The sequence below is a fragment of the Sorex fumeus genome, unplaced genomic scaffold (genome assembly GCF_029834395.1).
Source record: "Sorex fumeus unplaced genomic scaffold, SorFum_2.1 ptg000082l, whole genome shotgun sequence".
Lineage (NCBI taxonomy): Eukaryota > Metazoa > Chordata > Mammalia > Eulipotyphla > Soricidae > Sorex > Sorex fumeus.
In genome coordinates this window covers 3,775,884-3,795,404 of record NW_026606139.1, presented here as the reverse complement: position 1 = coordinate 3,795,404, position 19,521 = coordinate 3,775,884, and the positions used below count along the sequence as shown (strand labels likewise).

The following is a 19,521-nucleotide window of genomic DNA, read 5'->3' as shown; positions in this document are numbered from 1 at the left end:
TGCCTTCATATTTTATGGCTCTTATTTTCCTTTGCTAATGTTTCCCCAGTAACAGTGGGTTGCTGGGGCTGGACAGGCAGTGCAGGGATTAAAACACATGTCTTGCATGTGGCCAAATGCCAATTAGATCCTTTATACTGTATATGGTATCCTGAGCACTTCTAGGTTTGATCCCTGAGTACAGAGTAAGAATAAGTCCTGAGTACTGCTGGGTGTGATCCAAAATGCAAAACAAACCCACAATAGTTTCCTTAAATGCTTCTTTTCTCTTTTTGGCTGAGTGTGAGGCAAGTACCTTGCCCGCTGTACTATCTCTCTGGGCCTCTCCTGGCATTCACATTTATCTATCTATCTATATATATATAGGGCTGAAGCGATAGCACAGCGGTAGGGTGTTTGCCTTGCATGTGGCCAACATGGCCAACCCGAGTTCGATTCCTCTGCCCCTCTCAGAGAGCCTGGCAAGCTGCCGAGAGTATCTCGCTTGCATGGCAAAGCCTGGCAAGTTACCTGTGACGTATTGGATATGCCAAACACAGTAACAACAAGTCTCACAATGGAGATGTTACTGGGCCCGCTCGAGCAAATCAATGAACAACGGAATGACAGTGTTCTTTATATATCTATGAATTCATATATAGATGAATACATTTGGGGTCTGAGTGTCTGAGTTATAGTACAATGGGCAGAGTGTTTGCCTTGCACCTGGCGAACCCAAGTTCGATCCCTGAGTATATGAATGCCAGATGAATGCCGGTTTGGGGCTGGAGAATTAATACCGTGAGTATTGCACTTGCCTTGAATGGGGCCAATCCCAAACAGTTCCCTGAGCACCGACAAGAGTAATTCATGAGAGCAGAGTCAGGAGTAACCCCAGAGCACTGCCAGGTGTAGTCCAAAAATAAACTAAAAAAGAGAAAAAATGTCAGGAATGTCCTAGACATTATGGAAGAACAAGATGGGGAAATTTGTCCTATCAGATAACAAGACTTACTATAAAATTATAGTAATTAAAACAGTAGGACATGGATAAATAGACCAATGAAACTGAATAGAGAATTGATCCCAGCCCAAAAGAAAACATAATATGGGAGAGAACTTACATTGCAGATCACGATCACGACCATCCTGTTGTTCGTTGATTGCCTGATTGCCTCGAGCAGGCCCCAGTAACGCCTCCTGCCTCCTTGTCCTAGCCCTGAGATTTTTTTTTTTTTAAAGTGCCATATTCAAGGTGCTTTCAGGGTTAGGAGAATGAGACCCATCATTGTTACTGGTATTTGGCATATTGGGTATACCACAGGGAGTTTGCCAGACTCTGCCGTGTGGGCAGGTTACATTTGGTAGCCTGCCAGTTTGTCCAAAGTAGGAATGAGATGATAAGATGTCATTCTTATCCCGCGCGCTTCAGGGAGCTGAGTGTGATAATCTCTGGATCCTGGCCATTGTTGGGGTTACACGGCAGTTGGTGGGTGTAACTGTACTGGCAGGTCCAGTCCCAAAACGTGCAGGCTTGGAGATCTCAGCCCCGGGTCCCACACACCTGGGTTCCTCTGCCAGTTCTTTTATGCGTGAGGCTCATCCAAGTGTGTGGAGAGTGGTCCCAGCATGGCCTTGGCTGGGGCCCGGAGGTCTTCAGCTGTTGGGCCCTGGTGCAGACAGTCAGGCACAGGGTAGGAGACTCTGCCTTGTTCTCTCCCGGGAGCTGAGTGTGATAATCTCTGGATCCTGGCCGTTGTTGGGGTTACACGGCAGTTGGTGGGTGTAACTGTCTAGCTACTGGCAGGTCCAGTCCCAAACATTGCAGATCAATGGAGAAATATAAACTATTCTATAAATAACATAATAGGTAGTTAAACATAGAGAAGGACAAAAAAAGAAACTAGCTGCCCCTCCCCCCCATTCAAACACAAAAACTGATCTCTAGTGACTTAAAGAATTAAATGTTGGGAATTAAATGTTGGAGAGAGAGTACAAAGCACTTGCCTTGCATGTGGCTGCCCCGGATTACATCCCCAGCAGGCCACATAGGCCTGCTCACCAGCGGAAGTGCTCCCTGAGCACAGAGAGAGGAGTAAGTTTTGAGCACAACTGGATGTGGCCCCCATTAAAAGAATAAGATAGCACTGTAGCACTGTCCTTCCCCTGTTCATCGAATTGCTCCAGCAGGCCCAGTGACGTCTCCATTGTGAGACTTGTTACTGTTTTTGGCATATAGACTACCTCACTTCCCAGGCTTTGCAGTGGGGTCAAGATACCCTGGAGATACTCTCGGTAGCTTGCCTGGCTCTCCGAGAGGAGAGGATTAGTTGAACTCTGGTCGGGTGGATGGGCTTCGTGCAAGGCAAATGCCCTACCCGCTGTGCTATAGTAACTTAAATATGATCGGTTATCTTGTAAAGCAACTTAGTTCATAGAAAGCCAGGAGTTTCTATTGATTTAAGTCCCTCCAGATGGTGCTAGATGATGCCCAGTCATCTAATTTGTTTATATCTAAATCTGTGACAATTTTCCTTGACCACAAATCCCTTGAATATCCTAAAGAGCCTTGAACATGGCACTTTCTTAAAAATCTCAGGGCTAGGATGAAGGAGCCGTTACTGGGGCCTGCTCGAGGCAATCGAAGAATAACAGGATGGTCGTGATTGGTGATTCGTGATGAATCCCTTAGAGCACTTTTCATTAAGGACATTGAAAAGAAGCTAGAGGGGCTGGAGCAATAGCACAGCAGGTAGGGCATTTGTCTTGCATGCGACTGACCCGGGTTCGATTCCCAGCATCCCATAGGGTCCCCTGAGCACCGCCAGGGGTAATTCCTGAATGCATGAGCCAGGAGTAACCCCTGTGCATCGCCAGGTGTGACCCAAAAAGCAAAAAAACCCCAAAAAACCAAAAACCAAAAACAACTTAATACTTCCCTGGGCTACCGGGAGGCGACACGCAGGGGCAAAGCGCAGGCGGCCGAGAGACGGCGGCGAGGGGCAGGCGGGCTCGCAGCGGGGCGAGGGGCCAGGGGCGGCGGGGGACCCACCGGAGCCCCGCGGGACCCGCGCCCGGCGCAGGCAGACGGTGGCCGGCGCGGACGGCGGCGCGGAGGGGGCACTGCGCACGCGCACAGCGGGCCGTGCGGGCGGCGCGCCGGAGGCTGCCAGCACCGGGCCTCGCCGCCGGCCTGTGCGGGCCCGCGCGGCCCCGTCGCCTCCAGCTCGTCCACCGGGCCCGGGTCTCCCGCTTCTCCGCGGGTCGCCGCAGCGCGCGCAGGTCCGGAGCGGGCGCCGGCGGGAAGGGAGCGCGGCGGGTAAGCAGGGCCCGCGTCCGGGCTGCGTCCGCGGCGGGCTCGGCCGTGTCCTCCGGCGCCCTCCCGGGCCCTGGGCACCGGCCGGGGCGCTCCGCGGGCCCCCGCTCGGGGTTCCGGGTGTGGTTCGGTGGATGAGCCGCGTTTCGAGTCGGGGCCTGCCGGTCCTTTCTCAGCCTGCCGGCGCCGAGCGCGTTCGGTTCGGAAACAGGAGCCCAGCGGGGCCCGGTGGCCGAGTTGCGTGGTCAGTGGATTCATTGTTGCAGCAAAAGGCAACATTGTAGCGCCGATGCTTTGAAGGGGGGGCGGAGAAGGGATCTGAAGCCGCTCAACTGCGCACAGGAAGAGATCCAAAAAAAAAAAAAAAAAGCCTCATAGCTCTGCGATCCGTGTTTACCAATATCTGCAGGTCAGGTTTCTCTGCAGAGTCTTTGTGTTTATGTGCCCCTGCAGAATGATACGATGACATGACATAAACTGCGGATGTGAGGGCCCCTTGGACCTCTCCAGTTCAATAATGTACGTCCTCGATCATCATGATGATTAGCTTATTTCTCCCCTTCCGTGGTTTGACTGTGCGTTAGAAAATTCACCACGTTTCCCCCCCAATATCAGTCCATGGCAATTTCTGTTCATCTGTTATTTAAATCACAAAATCCTGGTTTACATCAACCAGTGTGCTTTAATCTTACTTATTGATTCCTGAATTTCATAGTTCCAGGAGAGAAAAGATAACCTGGATGTATCCCTTTCATTCTCCTTGTTGAAGCTGATAGGTTTTTTGGTTGGTTTGTTTGTTTTCGGACACACCCAGCGCTGCTCAGGTTATTCCTGGCTCTGCACTCAGAAATCACTCCTGGTGGTGTTCAGGAGGACCATATTGGATGCCAGGGATCTAACTGAGGTCCGTCACCTGAAAGGCAAACGGCCTGATCACTCTGGCCCTGACTGGCTCCTTTCTAGAATTTGTTGTCTCTTTGCTGATCCCCCTGGAAACCCAAAGGGCAGTTCTGAAGTCTGACTCCTGTTCTACATACCCTGATGAGCGTGTGATGAACACAAAGGCCCAGGTCCAGATTTCTGTGCATGGGTTTCAAAACTTTTTGCATGTAACCTGGCCTAATATTTTCTGTGTATGTGATACCATGGGAAAAACCAAGAAGACCTGAATTCAAAGGCTGAATTCAGTCGTTATATTAGCTGTATCGACTCTTAGGAAGCTGTGAGCTTCATTTTCTTTCTTTTCAAATAACAATATCTTCCTTCCAGTCTCTCAATTATTGAGACGTGAATCAGCACAGTAGTAAAATAGTGAACTGAGCTTAAAGCCAGCTTAGGTATTATTATTATTATTTCTCATTTATTTCCCAAACATTTGAAAACCAAAGTTAATATTATCCTGTGCTTAGTAGACTGTCTTTCAGACTCAAGAGATAGTCTAAGAGTCAAGACCCTCGCCGGCACTTGGCCTACCTTGGCACTGCGTTGTAGTCCCCTGAGCACTGCCAGGAAGGATCCCTGAGCATAGAGTTAGGGGTAAGCTCTGAGCACATCTGGGTGTGGCCCAGAAGTTTTTTCCTTTTTTGAAAAGAGACTTCTCTCAAATAGATTTCTGTGTGGGAGCGTGCATGCACATTTGTGTATATCAATTAGGGTGGTAGATTGACAATCCAGAGGCTGTGAAAATATAGGCTGTAAAAATAGATCAAGGAGATCACTGAACCAGAGGGGAGAGGAGTAGGGAATGATCGCTGAAAAAAAATTTTATGTGGTGGAGTTTTGAATTATAGCAGAAATACAGAAGGAAAAGGTGGGTGGAAGGTGCCATTAAAGAGACACTTTCTGGAGCTGGAGCGATAGCACAGCGGGTAGGACGTTTGCCTTGCACTCAGCCGGCCCGGGTTCGATTCCCAGCATCCCATAGGGTCCCCTGAGCACTGCCAGGAGTAATTCCTGAGTGCAGAGGCAGGAGTAACCCCTACTGCGCATTGCCAGGTGTGACCCAAAAAGCAAAAAAAAAAAAAAAGAGACACTTTCTTTTAGAGAAGAAATGCAAAAATGTTAGGTTTTGTAGTATTACGTTCAAAGAGGAATAAAGGGGCCAAGGTAGAGCACTTACCCTGCATGTGCGATGCCCTGAGTTCAGTCCCTGCAGTACAACATAAAAACCCGGCAAAAATCCTGATACAGGGCTTGAGTGATAGTATAATGGGTAGAACATTTGCCTTGCATGCTGCCATCCCGGGTTCAATCCACAGCATACCATTTGGTCCCCTGAACACCGCCCGAGGTAATTCTTGAGTGCAGAGCCAGGAGTAAGCCCTGAGCACTGCTGTGCTGGTTTTCCACCAGATGGACCCAAAAAGGGAAAAATAAAACCCTAGTACAAGAGAAGGAACTGGATAGACAGATTGGAACAAGGTTGGAGGGGCTTTTTTTTTTTTTTTTTAACTGATGGAAGGGTACTGCAGGGGTGTTCACACACTGTGGTTGGTGGTTAGGGCTTACTCCTGGCAGGGGATTGAACCTGAGTTAACCATGTGCACAACCAGCACCCTTAAAATTATTTAAATAATCCTTAGCATATAAAGCCCTTCAAGGACTGGAACAATAGTTCAGCGAGTACGGTGCTTGACTTGCACATAGCTGGCCTGGGTTCAATTCCAGGCACCCCATAAGGTCCCCTGGTCCCTGCCAGGAGTGATTCATAAGCATAGAGCCAAGAGTAAGCCCTGAGCACTACTGGATATGGCTCTAAAACAAGACACCCCCCCCCAAAAAAAAAGAATTTTAAGCAGATAGCCTGAGCAAGAGTATTGAGAACCGAGGCCAGTTTGATGGCTCAAATGGTTGGAAAGCAAACTTTGTATGTAAGTGCCCCAGGTTTGCTCCCTCACCCCACATGGTCTCTGGCACTGCTGGCTGAAGAAAAAAATAATGTGGAAGTCTGTTCTCATTGCTTCCTGGATTTTTTTTTTCTTACTCCTTCCTGGATTTTTTCCCCCACTGTCTGAGTCTCCAGGGGAGTGACCAAGTACTGTTCAGGGCTTACTCCTGGTTTCTCTGCTCAGGGATCAATCTTGGTGGGCTTAGGGGACCATATGTGGTGTCTGGGAAGGAACTGGGCTGGCCACCTGCAAGGCAAGTGCTCTCTTGCTGGACTCTTGATCTGGCCTCGGTATCCCCTCCTGTTCTAACCTGAAGGCTTGCCAGTCCACGCCCTATCTGAGAGTAAGGGTCTATCCATCCCCAGCCTCAACCTCTTCTGCCTCATCTTTGCTTTTTCCCGCTGACCCTCTTTCCTTCCTTAGAAATATATGGGCCGGAGTGATAGCAAAGCGGGTAAGGCATTTGCCTTGCACGCAGCTGATCTGGGTTCAATTCCTCCGCCCCTCTCGGAGAGTTGGGCAAGCTACTGAGAGTATTCCACCCGCACTGCAAAGCCTGGCAAGCTACCTGTGACGTATTCAATATGCCAAAAACAGTAACAGCAAGTCTCACAATGGAGAAGTTACTGGTGCCCGCTGGAGAAAATCGATGAACAACGGGAGGACAGTGATAGTGACAATGACAGCCTGACCACAGTTGCTTTTTGAAAATTCATTCTGGTTTCATCATGCAGTATGTACTTCCTTACTGCAGAGTACAGAAACTTTGTTAAACTGCCTTTGTACCTTTCTTTTCTTCATATTACCCAGGGGAATTTCTGAACATAAACTACTCATCCCATCACACTATTTATCTTTCAGTATCCTATTCAAATTAACTTTTCTGCTGTGGAAGAATCTTCTGGTTATTTTAGACTGTTAGCACATAGTTTAGTCCTTATTCGTTTCATGTATCCTTATGTCCCTAACTAGATTAGAAACTCGAGGGTAGGAAATATTTCCTATACATGTGAATAGAAGACATGTTAAAACACAAAAAATATGTCGCTTAGTCTCTTTTCTATTTTGTTTTTCAGGGTAGGACCAGATTATGGGTGATTGCCTGCCTAACTAATTATCATCATGGCTAATGAGGGCTGTTCCAAGGCTACTGATAATCCTTTTCCAACGGATAAACATGCCCAACTCATCTTGGCACAGATCAATAAAATGAGGAACGGACAGCATTTCTGTGATGTACAACTGCAGGTTGGAAAGGAAACTTTTAAAGTTCATCGGCTGGTTTTGGCGGCCAGCAGCCCTTACTTTGCAGCTTTATTCACGGGAGGAATGAAAGAGTCTTCAAAAGATGTTGTGCAGATTCTAGGAATCGAAGCTGGAATCTTTCGCGTACTTCTAGATTTCATTTACACAGGTATGTTAAGTGAACCTGTTGCTTCGAATGAAGACTGATGTAATACATACACTGCCATGGGAATACAAATTCATTTTTATGGAAAGTAATTTGGTAATATGTTGCCATCAGTCTTTGAAAAGTTCAGTATATTTTGATCCAGTATTCCTTTTATGGAAATCCTAAGGAATTAGTACTGCAGGAAAATATTTATGTACCAGGATGTTTATTGTAACTTTTATTTCTAGTAGCATATTATTGAGTACAATCTAATTGTTCCTCAGTAGGTTACGTAGTTAAATAAATTATACATGTCTATGTAATGGTATTTTTTAGACCTGGCAAATGATAAAAAAATATATATTATAATGGGAGAATGTTTACAGTATATTAAATGAAAAATACCTAGATAGAAATATGGCCCAGATTTTGTAAAAATAAAAATATTTGTGTCTATTTGTGCACAGTTAAAGATCAAAATGTTTATAGTGTTTATAGCTAGATGATGAAAATGGAAGATTCTTATATTTTCCTTTTTATTTGGTTTTTCCCTGAAAAATGTTTATAATTAGCATGTTTAATCAAAACCTTTATTTTTAGAATGTTTTTGATGACTTATTGATATTAGAAAATGCACACAAAACTATTGTATATGAAGTGTCAGTCTTATGTGTAACATAAATATACACAAACAAGAAATTTATTAGAAGTACACTAAAGTGTTAATAATAGTGTATGTCTGTGTATGGAATCTGTGTGATTTTCATTTTAATGCTTTTCTGCCTTAAAGGTTTTTCCATAGTAAACATGTATATGTTACTCTTATAATCAGAAAAATGTTTGAAAACAAAGACTATGTTTGTTTGGTGTAGTTTCAAGAATTTACTGTATACTCCTTAAAGGAATACAGCAGGTCTTTGAGTAATGTCCAGTTGAATGTCATTTTGTTATAACATTGATGAGGAAAACAAATCTGGCCAATATTGACCAAAACATAGGACCTTGTTTTTGTTATGCGTCTTTTTGCTGTCATTTCACTTGTCATTTTGCTAAAGCTGTGGTTTCCAAGAACTTAACGACAATGTTGAATGAGGACTGAACTGTACTTGGGCGGAGATAAATATGTTTACTGATACAGGGTTTTTTTTTTAAATGCATGGTTGAAAAATAACAAAAGATTATTTCTCTGTGCTGTTTCATATTCCTTCTTGGAAAATTTCAGAAAATGATTAACTTAATTTGGGATTGTAAAAATGCCTATCTTTTATCTACTGAAAGCTATGCAGCTCTGCCTAATGCCTGATGTACTGAGGGATTCTTGACTTCACTTTTCTAAATGACTTGTGCGAGCTAATTAAACTGCTTCATAAATGCCCTTGCTTCTCTTATTTCCAAAGTCTAAATCAATACAGATCACTCTAAAGGACTTAATGTTGTTGGAGAACATAAAAACAAAAGAAATGCCACAGTTGTCTATTCTGCTTCAGTTGTCTGATAGCATTGAAAGAAACTCAGTAAAAGAGAAGGTCCATATTGCTGGTGATTAGTAGTTCCACAAAAAAATTGTAAAAAGTGGTAAAACTAAAAGAAGTAAAAGGTACAACATATATCTAGGGAGGGGATTGGCATTGTAAATATTGACATTTAAGTATAAATATGGTATAACAGTTAAGAACATCTTTTGGCTGCTGAAAGGAGATAAAAATGGATTAATCAAATAGGAGTTTACTAAATGTTAAAGATAAATCCACAGAAGGCATTCTAGGATTGGTATAGGGGCTTCAGAATGTCACTAATATCCCATTACTCTTCCAATATTTTGCTTCACCGTCTGTATAGTTAACAGCTTCTAATTGCGTGTCACAGACTCTTAATTCTTTTGTTCCTTGTTTTTGTGTTTTGGTTGTGGGGCCACACCTGGCGGTGCTGAGGGCTTACTCCTGGCTCTACACTCAGGGATCACTTCCGGCAGTGCTTGGGAAACCATATGTGGTGCCAGGTATTGAGCCTGGGTCAGCCTCATGCAAGGCAAAGGACCCTCCTTGCTGTACTATCTCCCAGCCTAAGAACTCTTAAGAGGAGAACAGAAGAAAGACGAAAGCAGCTGTCAGCTAATTGTTTTTTGGATAGATCTTACCCATCAACGGCTGACAGTTCTATTTATCAAAATTTCACCCCATTTGCAAGGGAACCCAACAAAAGACATAGCTGTCATACATGACATAAGGGCCTCTGTTAGTTAGGATGGGTATTATTGGACAAGAAACTTGGTAGTTAATTAGCTTTTTTAAAAAAAAATTTGTTTTAGGTTGTGGGATTTGAAACCAGTGCTTCAACATGTGATGTGCACATATCAGCATTCTAATCCTGAGTATTATCCCTACCCCACATTTTTGGGGAGGGTGGGGTTGTTGGTTTCGCCCCATGCTCTGTGCTCAGAATTGACTCCTGGCAGGCTCAGGAGACCATATGGGATTCCAGGGATCAAACCCAGGTAGGCCACTTGCGAGGTGAGCACTCTGTCCGTTTTACTATCTCTCCTGGCCCCCAACCCCCCCCACGAAATAAAAACATCTTCCCTGGCCCCAAGGACTGTAGCCCAGCAGTTGTTTACATGCTTCTCATGTACGAGACTCTGGGTCCCTGGCATTAAAACAAAAAGCAGACTTTTGATTGTCATTATAATTTATTTTTTGTGCCTGGGACCAATAAAATCCAGTCTCGGGGCTTATCTATACATGATTAACAACTCAGGTCTAATGGGTATCTTTAATTCTTACCTTAGGTTTTTATGCGCTTAGAATTATGAATATGGGTGTGTGATGCTTGACAAAACCATATTAGCTATTGTAAGACGAGGCATTTCATTTAACTTTAGTCAATTACTCATTCTTTCAGCAGGTAATTATTGAATTCTTTTTTATCTTTTTGGTTTTGGGCCACACGTGGTAGTGCTCAGGGACTACTCCCCGCTGTGCTCTGGAAATCTTGAGGTGCCATAATCAGACTCTGGCCTCTCATATATAAAACATGCACACTAGCCGTTTGAGCACTCCTCAGCTGTTTGAGTACTTTTTAGAGGTAGAAACTGGGAACATGGTAGTATATAAGTATATATATCATGGACTTAAGAATTTTGTTTTGTTTTTGGAGGTACTCATGGGCTGCTCCTGACTTGGTGCTCAGGAGACCTTTCTGTGCTGGAATTAAAGCTAGGCATCCCATATGCAAAACATTCATTCCAGCCCTTCAAGCCATCTCTCTGGCCCTTACCTTAGCAAAATTTTATTGGTAATGCAGATTAGGTACTTACAAAATAGGAAAAAGCTTGTACTTACAAAAAAAAGCTTGTACTTAGGTACTTACAAAATAGGAAAAAGCTTGTGAGAAACTCATATTCTTCCTCTTGAAGAAACTCATATTCTTCCTCTTCCTTCCAATTGAATTATAAAGTGCATCACAGCACTTTATAATTCAATTGATCTTAGCTTTTCCACATAGTGATTTCTCATTTCATGCAACTAAATCTTACTTTGTGTTCTCTGCAACTATTACATTGTCCCATGGTAGAGTCCATTTCCTGTACTCTAGAAAACTTTGCATTCAAGGGAGCCATAGTATTTCTTTCAGCATAATCTTTTTTTTTCTTTTTGCCACGCTTTGATTAAACTTTTATGACCAGTTAGTATCTGGTAGACATTGGGAGTTCACAAGGGGAAAAGCTTGCCTTAGTAGACCTTACAAATCTAATGGGAAATACAAACTTTAGACAAATAATTTAGTGGGGTAAATGTTTGAAAAGAAATAAAGATGGGGTGATAGTGCAGTGGGTAGGGCACTTACTTGCATGAGACTCAGCTGGGTTCAGTCGCTGGGACCCCGTATGGTCCCCCGAGCATTGCCTGGAGTAATTCCTGAGCAGGGAGCCAGGAGTAACCTCTGAGCATCTCCAGGTATGGACCAAAAAGCAAAAAAAAAAAAAAAAAAAAATTTAATAGAAAGGAATAAAGAAATGGTCTGGAAAGGTAGTACAGAGCTTAAGATGCTGGCCTCGCATCCTGCCAACTCTAATTTGCCTCCTTGGCATCACCATATGTGGTCTCCTGAGCACTTGAATTACTTCTGATCACCACCATGTGTGACCTAACCCCTCACCCCACCAAAAAAAAACAAAAGGGAAGGTATAAGATTGAAGGAAGAGGGAGAGGAATGTGCGTGCAATAAAGCAGATGCCTTGCATGCATAAGAACTGGGTTTGATCTTCAGCACCAACTTATTAGTTAAGAAAACTAGAGCATTTTTCCCTTTCTAAACAGAATTGACTATTGACTAATTGCTCTACCAAAATCATTATGTAAATATACGAAAGTAATGACCTCTGGGCTGGTGATGGAAGTATGTGGGAGGTCCTGTGCTCTTTCTCATACACACACACACACACACACACACACACACACACACACACAGTCAGTGAAGACCTCTGGAAAGAGAATCTATATCATATGTTACAGACTCTTGGTTATGCCAGATTTTAAAGTTAAGATTTGTTGGGGCTGAAGCGATAGTACAGTGGGCAGGGCGTTTGCCTGGAACATGGCCAACCCGGGTTCGATTCCAGCATCCCATATGGTCCCCTGAGCACCGCTAGGGGTAATTCCTGAGTGCAAAGCCAGGAGTAACCCCTGTGCATCTCTGGGTGTGACCCAAAAAGAAAAAAAAAATAAATAAAATACAAGATTTGCATGGCACTTTATCATAATTAAAAATAGGGACTCTGGGTCAGAGCAATAGTACAGAAGGGCGGGAACTTGCCTTGCACTCAGCGGAAATGAATTCAATCCCTGGCATCCCATATAGTCCCCCTAAGCACCACCAGGAGTGCTTCCTGAGTATAGAGCCAGGAATAACCCCTGAGCATTGCTGGGTATGTCCCCAAAGCAGCAGCAAATAGGGACTCAGTCTTATTCTCTTCAGTACTTAAATTAATTGGATGTATGTAATTTTGCGAATTAATTTTGCGAATGTAATTTTATGTTAGAAGCATAGACTTTGGACATTATGGAGATATTTCAAAGGTCTGGAGTGCATGCCTGCATGCATGAGGCTCCTAGTTGGATCCTTGGCCCTGTCAGGGAGGTAGCCCCCAACACTGCTAGACCTAGACATTGAACTGTCTAGCCTGCATAGCCAGGCTAAGTATCATCAGGGGCTGAGCTCTGCTTGGGAGTTCCCACTACCCCCAACCCCCCAAATACCAATAGACTTGGGTGTCAGTTCGTACCCTACCACCCAGTCATGTGACTTGGAGATAGAAAATCTAAACTTCGTTCTTTCTCTAATTTTATTGATTTATTCATTTTGGGCCACACCTGGATGTGATCAGGGCTTAAATCCTGGCTCTGTGCTCAGGAATCACTCCTGGAAGTACACATGGGACCATATGAGGTCCTGGGGATCAAACCCAGGTTGGTTGTGTGTAAGACAAGCATCCTATCTTCTGTACTATCTCTCCAGCGCCCCTTTTGCGCTTTCTTAATAAGAAAAATGGCTTTATTTTTATATTTTAATTTAACTTAATTTTTGGTCTTTAGGTGACATTCAGCAATAATACAGGCTAATTTCTTGCACTGTGCTCAGGGGACCATATGGGGGTGCCAGGAATCAAACCTGGGTTAGCTGCATGCAAGATAAGCACCCGACTTGCTTACTATCTCTCTGGCCCCTCAAAATACCTACTTTATAGGACTGTAGATAGGGTTAAATGATATATAAAAGGAATGAGTATGCAGTGATAGATGTATCTTATTGACAATGTTCCATAAGTTCTATTTCATAAATACTTATTTTTATTTTGATTTGATTTGATTATTTGCAAAATTGTTTATTTTGCAAATACTAAACTATCAGTAGAATAAACTATAATTCTTTTTGAATGAAAGTCAAATGTCATTTTATTGACTATTTTGTCTTCCTGCTTCCTAGGTATAGTGAATATAGGTGTGAGTAATGTCCAAGAATTGATTATTGCTGCCGATATGCTACAGTTGACTGAAGTTGTTCATCTTTGCTGTGAGTTTCTGAAAGGACAAATTGATCCACTGAACTGCATTGGGATCTTTCAGTTCTCTGAGCAGATTGCATGCCATGATCTTTTAGAATTCACGGAAAACTATATTCATGTCCATTTCTTGGAGGTTCATAGTGGGGAGGAGTTCCTGGCACTGACAAAAGATCAACTAATCAAAATTTTGCGAAGTGAAGAACTTAGTATTGAGGATGAATACCAGGTTTTCTTAGCTGCGATGCAGTGGATTCTGAAAGATCTGGGAAAGAGAAGAAAATACGTCGTGGAAGTTCTAGATCCAATTCGATTCCCTTTATTACCTCCTCAGAGACTTTTGAAGTATATAGAAGGTAACTATTTTGTTATATATCAAATCGGTTGTTCACTGACTTTTTCTGTTTGAAAGGCAATAGAGTTTTCATTTTTAGTTCAGTCACACGTTACTGGATGATTACTTGTGCAGGATACTTGTGTTTGATGAGTACGCAGCAACATTTCAGTATTTCTACTCAATTTATTTTATTTGGTTTTGGGGCCACACGCAGTGATGTTCAGGGTCACTCCTGGCTCTGCACTCAGGAAGCACTGCTGATAGGCCCAGAGGACTATAGAGGATGCCTGGGATTGAACTCAGGTCAGCCATGTGCAAGGCAAGCACCTTACCCACTGTACTATTGCTCCAGCCAGCCTCTCATTTGTTTTTTTTTTTCCATGATTATTTGGGGTTGGAGTTTGGGCAGCACCCAGTGGTGCTCAAAGTCTACTCCTGGCAGTTCTTGAAGGATTCTATGTGGTATCATTGATTGAACTAGGATTAGCCACTCCACTTGCAAATCAACCAACTTAACCCCTGTTATCTCTCTTGCCTAGAATTCAATACCCAGCACCATAAACATACATAAATAACAATATTTTAAAAATATTCATTATGCAACTCAGAGAGTATCATGCTGAGTGAAATGAATCAGAAGGAGAGGGATAGATATAGAGTGACTGCATTCATTTGTGGGATATAAAAAGAAAAAAAAGTATGAAACTAATGTCCACGACCGGGGAATATGGGCCAGGAGGACTGGTCAGTGGTTGGAAATTACAGGAGTGTGAGGGGTGGAGGGTTGTAAAGATAGAGGAGGGTTCATTATGACAGCATTAGTTGGAAATGATCACTCTGGACAAGAACTGAGTGTTGAAAGTAGGTAAAGGGATGTAGATGATGAACTTCCAGCATCTGTATTGCAAACCATAATGCCTAAAACGAGAGAAAGATAGAGAAGAGAGGTGCCTGCCATAAAGGGGGATGGGGTGGGAGGTGGTTTGGGGGGCTTGGGAGGAAAACTGGCGACATTGGTGCTGGGAAATTACACTGGTGGAGGGATGGGTGTTGGGACCATGTATGACTGAAACCCAATCATGAACAGCTTTGTAATATCTATCTTGCGGTCATTCCATAAAATTTAAAAGTTTTTTAAATGTATTCATGTGCTTTTAAATAGGAAAAACAAGTCATCTTTTAATGAGTGAGGTTTGGGCCACACCTTGCTATGTTTAGGGATTCGGGGGACTAGAGGTAGTCCTGGGGCTCAAACCTGGGTTGACCATGTGGAAGGCAGGTGTCTTGCTCTGCTATTTCTCCAGCCCTCTTGAGCTTATTTTTATTTTATTAATTTATTTTTTATTTTTGTTTTGTTTTGTTTGGGGGCCACATCCTGCAGTGCTCAGGGCATACTTGTGGCTCTGCAGGAAGCAGGGTGGGAGAGAGACCATATAGGATGCTTGGGATCAAACCTGGGTTGTCAGTATGCGAGGCAAGCTCCCTACCCACAGTGCTATCACTCCAGCCCCCAAAATTAATTTTTTCATCTCTTTTTCCATTTTTCTGAAATATATATATATATATATATGTATTTTTTTTTCTTTTTGGGTCACACCCGGCAATGCACAGGGGTTACTCCTGGTTCATGCACTCAGAAATTACTCCTGGCAGTGCTCAGGGGACTATATGGGATGCTGGGAATCAAACCCGGGTCAGCTAAGTGCAAGGCAAATGCCCCACCTTCTGTGCTATCAGTCCAGCCCCCAGCTATTTTATTTCTTGCTTTAACTTTTTTAACTTCACTGTTGACATCGTTCTAATAACACCAAATATCAGCCAAGTGGCACAAATACTGGCCGACTTCAACCGTGAGTGTGGAAAGGTCGGACTGCAGCTGAATCCCACGAAGACAATGTTCATGAAAAACAGACTCGTTCCTGATGTTCCATTCACTCTCAACAGAATGAACATCTCCGAATGAAGCAGTTATGTGTACCTAGGTCGAAAACTGAACATGAAAACTGAACGACCTGGCACCTGAACTGTGCAGGAGGAAGAGAGTGGCGTGGAACGCCTTCAAGAGCATCGAAGAAGTGGTTAAGAAGACAAAGAATGTCCAGCTCTGGGCACATCTTTTCAATTCCACTGTTCTTCCCAAATTAACATATGCCTCAGAGACGTGGGCCCTACAAAAACAGGATTTAGAAATCCCCATGCATTTGATTTTAAATAGACCATCATGAATATTTTGGGGGTGACTAGTTGTCAGACACATATGTATGAAACATGTACTCTAATAAAGCATCTTTTAAAAATATCTGATTTTGAAAAAATGTACTCGAGGCTGGAGCGATAGCATAGTGGATAGGGCGTATTTGCCTTGCACGTGGCCAATCCGGGTTTGATTCCCAACATCCCATATGGTCCCCCAGCACCGCCAGTAGTGATTCCTGAGTGCAGAGCCAGGAGTAACCCCTGTGCATCACTGGGTGCAACCCCCCCCCCAAAAAAAAGCAAAAAAAAAAGACCATAATCTTTAGAGGCAACAATAAAAGTAATACTTGGTACTGTATGTATCTATTTTTTTTTGTGGTTTTATATATTTTTTTTATAAATTTTTTTCTTCATCTTTTTTAGTGAAACACCATGAGGTACAGTTGTAGACTTAAAATTTTTGTGCTTGAAAAAAAAATTTTTGTGCTTGGGTTTCAGTTATTGTAGGTATCTATTAATACCACTGATGAATTTTGGTGTTTTGATTCAAGTGTATTTCATCTTTATGTAACGATATCTTTTCAATATTTAAATTTAGATTGTTTTAAATATTATATTTTAAACATTTGTTTTAAATGTTATTCTATTGTTTTAGGCATATCTGACTTTAATCTTCGTGTTGCATTGCAAACACTTTTGAAAGAATATTGTGAGGTGTGCAAATCCTCCAAAGAGAACAAGTTTTGTAGTTTTCTGCAGACATCTAAGGTTCGACCTCGCAAGAAAGCAAGAAAATACCTGTATGCAGTAGGTAAGAATCTTTAGAAAAGTAATGGAAATAATTTTTAAGGTTGAGGCTAAAGACTCTATAATGATTTTTAATTGTGTTTATAAGGGCCAGAGCAATAGACAGTGAGTGGGCGCTATCTTTGTATATGGTCAACTTAATTCAATTCCCAGAATCACATATGGTCCCCCAAGCATCATCAGGAATAATCCCTGAACACAAAGCCTTGAGCATCACTGGGTATTGTTCTCACATAAAAAAATAAAGTATTTTAAAATTAGAATAGTACAATTAAAATATTAAAAATAAATTGTGTTTACATATACTGTGTATATAGGAATTAACATTTTTTTTTGACAGACATAGTCCAGTCTCATGTATGTCAGGCATATGCTTTTACCATTGAGCCTTATCCTCTGCCCCAGTAACCACCTCTTTGACATATTTTTCTGTGATTTAAGCTGCTAGGTTCATAGATTACTATTAGATTCTTAGATTACCCAGATATCATCCAATAGCCTGCTGTTTTTTTTTTCAAATGTTCAACATCGTTTATTATCAGAAAAATGCAAACCACAATGAGGTGTCACCTCACATTCATGAGGATGACCTATTTGAAAAATTTTGGAAACAGCAACTGTTGGAAAGGATGTGGGAGAAAGGGGTTCTGGTCTACTGCTGTTGATGGGAAGCCTGCTGTTTTTTTGTGGGGGGTGGGGCGGACAACCTGGCAGTGCTCAGAGCTTACTTCTGGCTCTGTGCTTAGGGATTACTCCTGGAGGAACTCTGGTGACACCCGGGGTCCCAGGGCTTGAAATCGGGTTAGCCGCATTCAAGACAAGCACCCTACTCACTCTAATATTGCTCTTGCCCCAATCAGTATATGCTTTTGTTTGTTTGTTTTGGGTAGTACCCAGCGATGCTCAGGATTTTCTCCTGACTGCACTCAGGAGTCACCCCTGGTATGGCTCAGGGGACCGCACGGGAAACTGGGGATCAAACCCTGGTCAGCTGCCTGCAAGGCAAGCGCCCTTATCACTATACTATTGCTCTGTCCCTAAATGCTACTTTTATTTATTTATTTATTTATTTTTTGGTTTTTGGGTCACACCCGGCGATGCACAGGAGCTACTCCTGGCTCATGCACTCAGGAGTTACTCCTGGCGGTGCTCGGGACCATATGGGATGCTGGGAATCGAACCGGGGTCTGCCGCGTGCAAGGCAAACGCCCACCCGCTGTGCTATTGCTCCAGCCCCCTAAATGCTACTTTTAAAAGGGAACATTGAAACCATGAAATTTGAAAATAGTGGAGCTAGGCCAGAGGGATAGTACAGAAGGTGAATGCTTGCTTTGTATATGGTCGACCCTATTTTGACCTTGGGACGGTATATCCCCCTGCCTAACAGTACCCTGAGTATCATCAGGGGTCCATCCTGAGCAGAGTTAGATATAGCTCCTGAGCATCTTTCATTGTCGCCCAGAAATTCCCACCTGCCAAAAATAAGAGTTTTGTGGCCTGGGGAGATGGCTCAAAGGACTAGAGGGCACGCCGAGCACTTATCGGACCCTAAATATGATCCCTGGTATCACACAGCTGCGTTAGCACTGCGAGGTGTAGCCCTGGGCACTTCGGGGAGTCCCCCAAATTTTCAAAACGTTAAAATTTTGAAATCTTAACCAGCTAATCAGTGGCTGAATAAATAGCAGTACTCCTACATTAAAAAAAATTTTTTTTGAAATCTTAGAAAAATAAGGAAAATAAATCTTAAGGTATTTTATTATTCGCTGTTTTAGATAGTCATTAGGGAGAATTGCTAGGAACCAGTCATCTCTGAAGTGTTGCTGTACATGATAATTCACAGGGATGTCAGATGCACATTAAAAAAATCTTTATTTTCGGGGCCGGAGCAATAGTACAGTGGGTAGGGCATTTGCTTTATACACGGCCAACCTGGCTTCCATCCCTGACATCCCAGAGGGTCCCCCAAGCACCGCCAGGAGTAATTCCTGAGTGCAGAGCCAGGAGTAACCCCTGAGCATTGCCGGGTGTGGCCCAAAAAGAAAAAAAAAACCTATTTATTTTCATTTTAATAATATTAAGGGCTCTGGAATGTAGCCCAGTACTTGCCTTATATGGGTGAAAGCCTGGTTGAATCCCTAGCAGCCAAAACAGGGGGAAAAAAGAAAAAGAATATGGGGTTGGAGAGATAGAGAACCTGGGTTTACTGCCCAGCACCACAAATCATTTGTTGAGTCCTATCAGGAAGGATCCCTTAGCACAGAGGCAAGAGTAAGCCCTGAGAATGGCCGAAAACCAGAATAATGAAAACAAGGAGCTGGACAGATAGTACAGCTAGTAGGGTGCTTGCCTTGCATGTGGCACTCCCAGGTTTGATCCCTGGTACCTCATGTATGCCCCAAGCCCCTCTAGAAGTAATCTCTGACCACAGAGCCAGGGGTGAGCCTTAAGTACCACCAGATATCAACCCCCAAAACAAACAGAAACAACAACAACACATTAGTAAGGGGCTGGAGAGATAATACAATGTAGGGTACTTTCCTTGCA

At 43.2% G+C, this 19,521-nt stretch overlaps 1 protein-coding gene across 2 annotated transcripts in view; it reads left to right on the top strand.

The window, feature by feature from the left end:
- Positions 1–3,230: 3,230 nt before the first annotated feature.
- The window catches only part of IPP (intracisternal A particle-promoted polypeptide), a 32,850-nt gene continuing 16,559 nt past the window's right edge, over positions 3,231–19,521 (top strand). The window contains exons 1-5 of one of the 2 annotated variants that reach the window (XM_056130914.1): positions 3,279–3,298; positions 4,708–4,831; positions 7,260–7,597; positions 13,559–13,990; positions 16,823–16,978. In XM_056130914.1, coding sequence (XP_055986889.1) covers positions 7,306–7,597; positions 13,559–13,990; positions 16,823–16,978 — 880 coding nt within the window. In that variant the 5' untranslated portion in view covers positions 3,279–3,298; positions 4,708–4,831; positions 7,260–7,305. Of the gene's footprint in view, positions 3,299–4,707; positions 4,832–7,259; positions 7,598–13,558; positions 13,991–16,822; positions 16,979–19,521 lie in introns of both variants that reach the window. The other variant, XM_056130915.1, reaches the window with a different exon arrangement.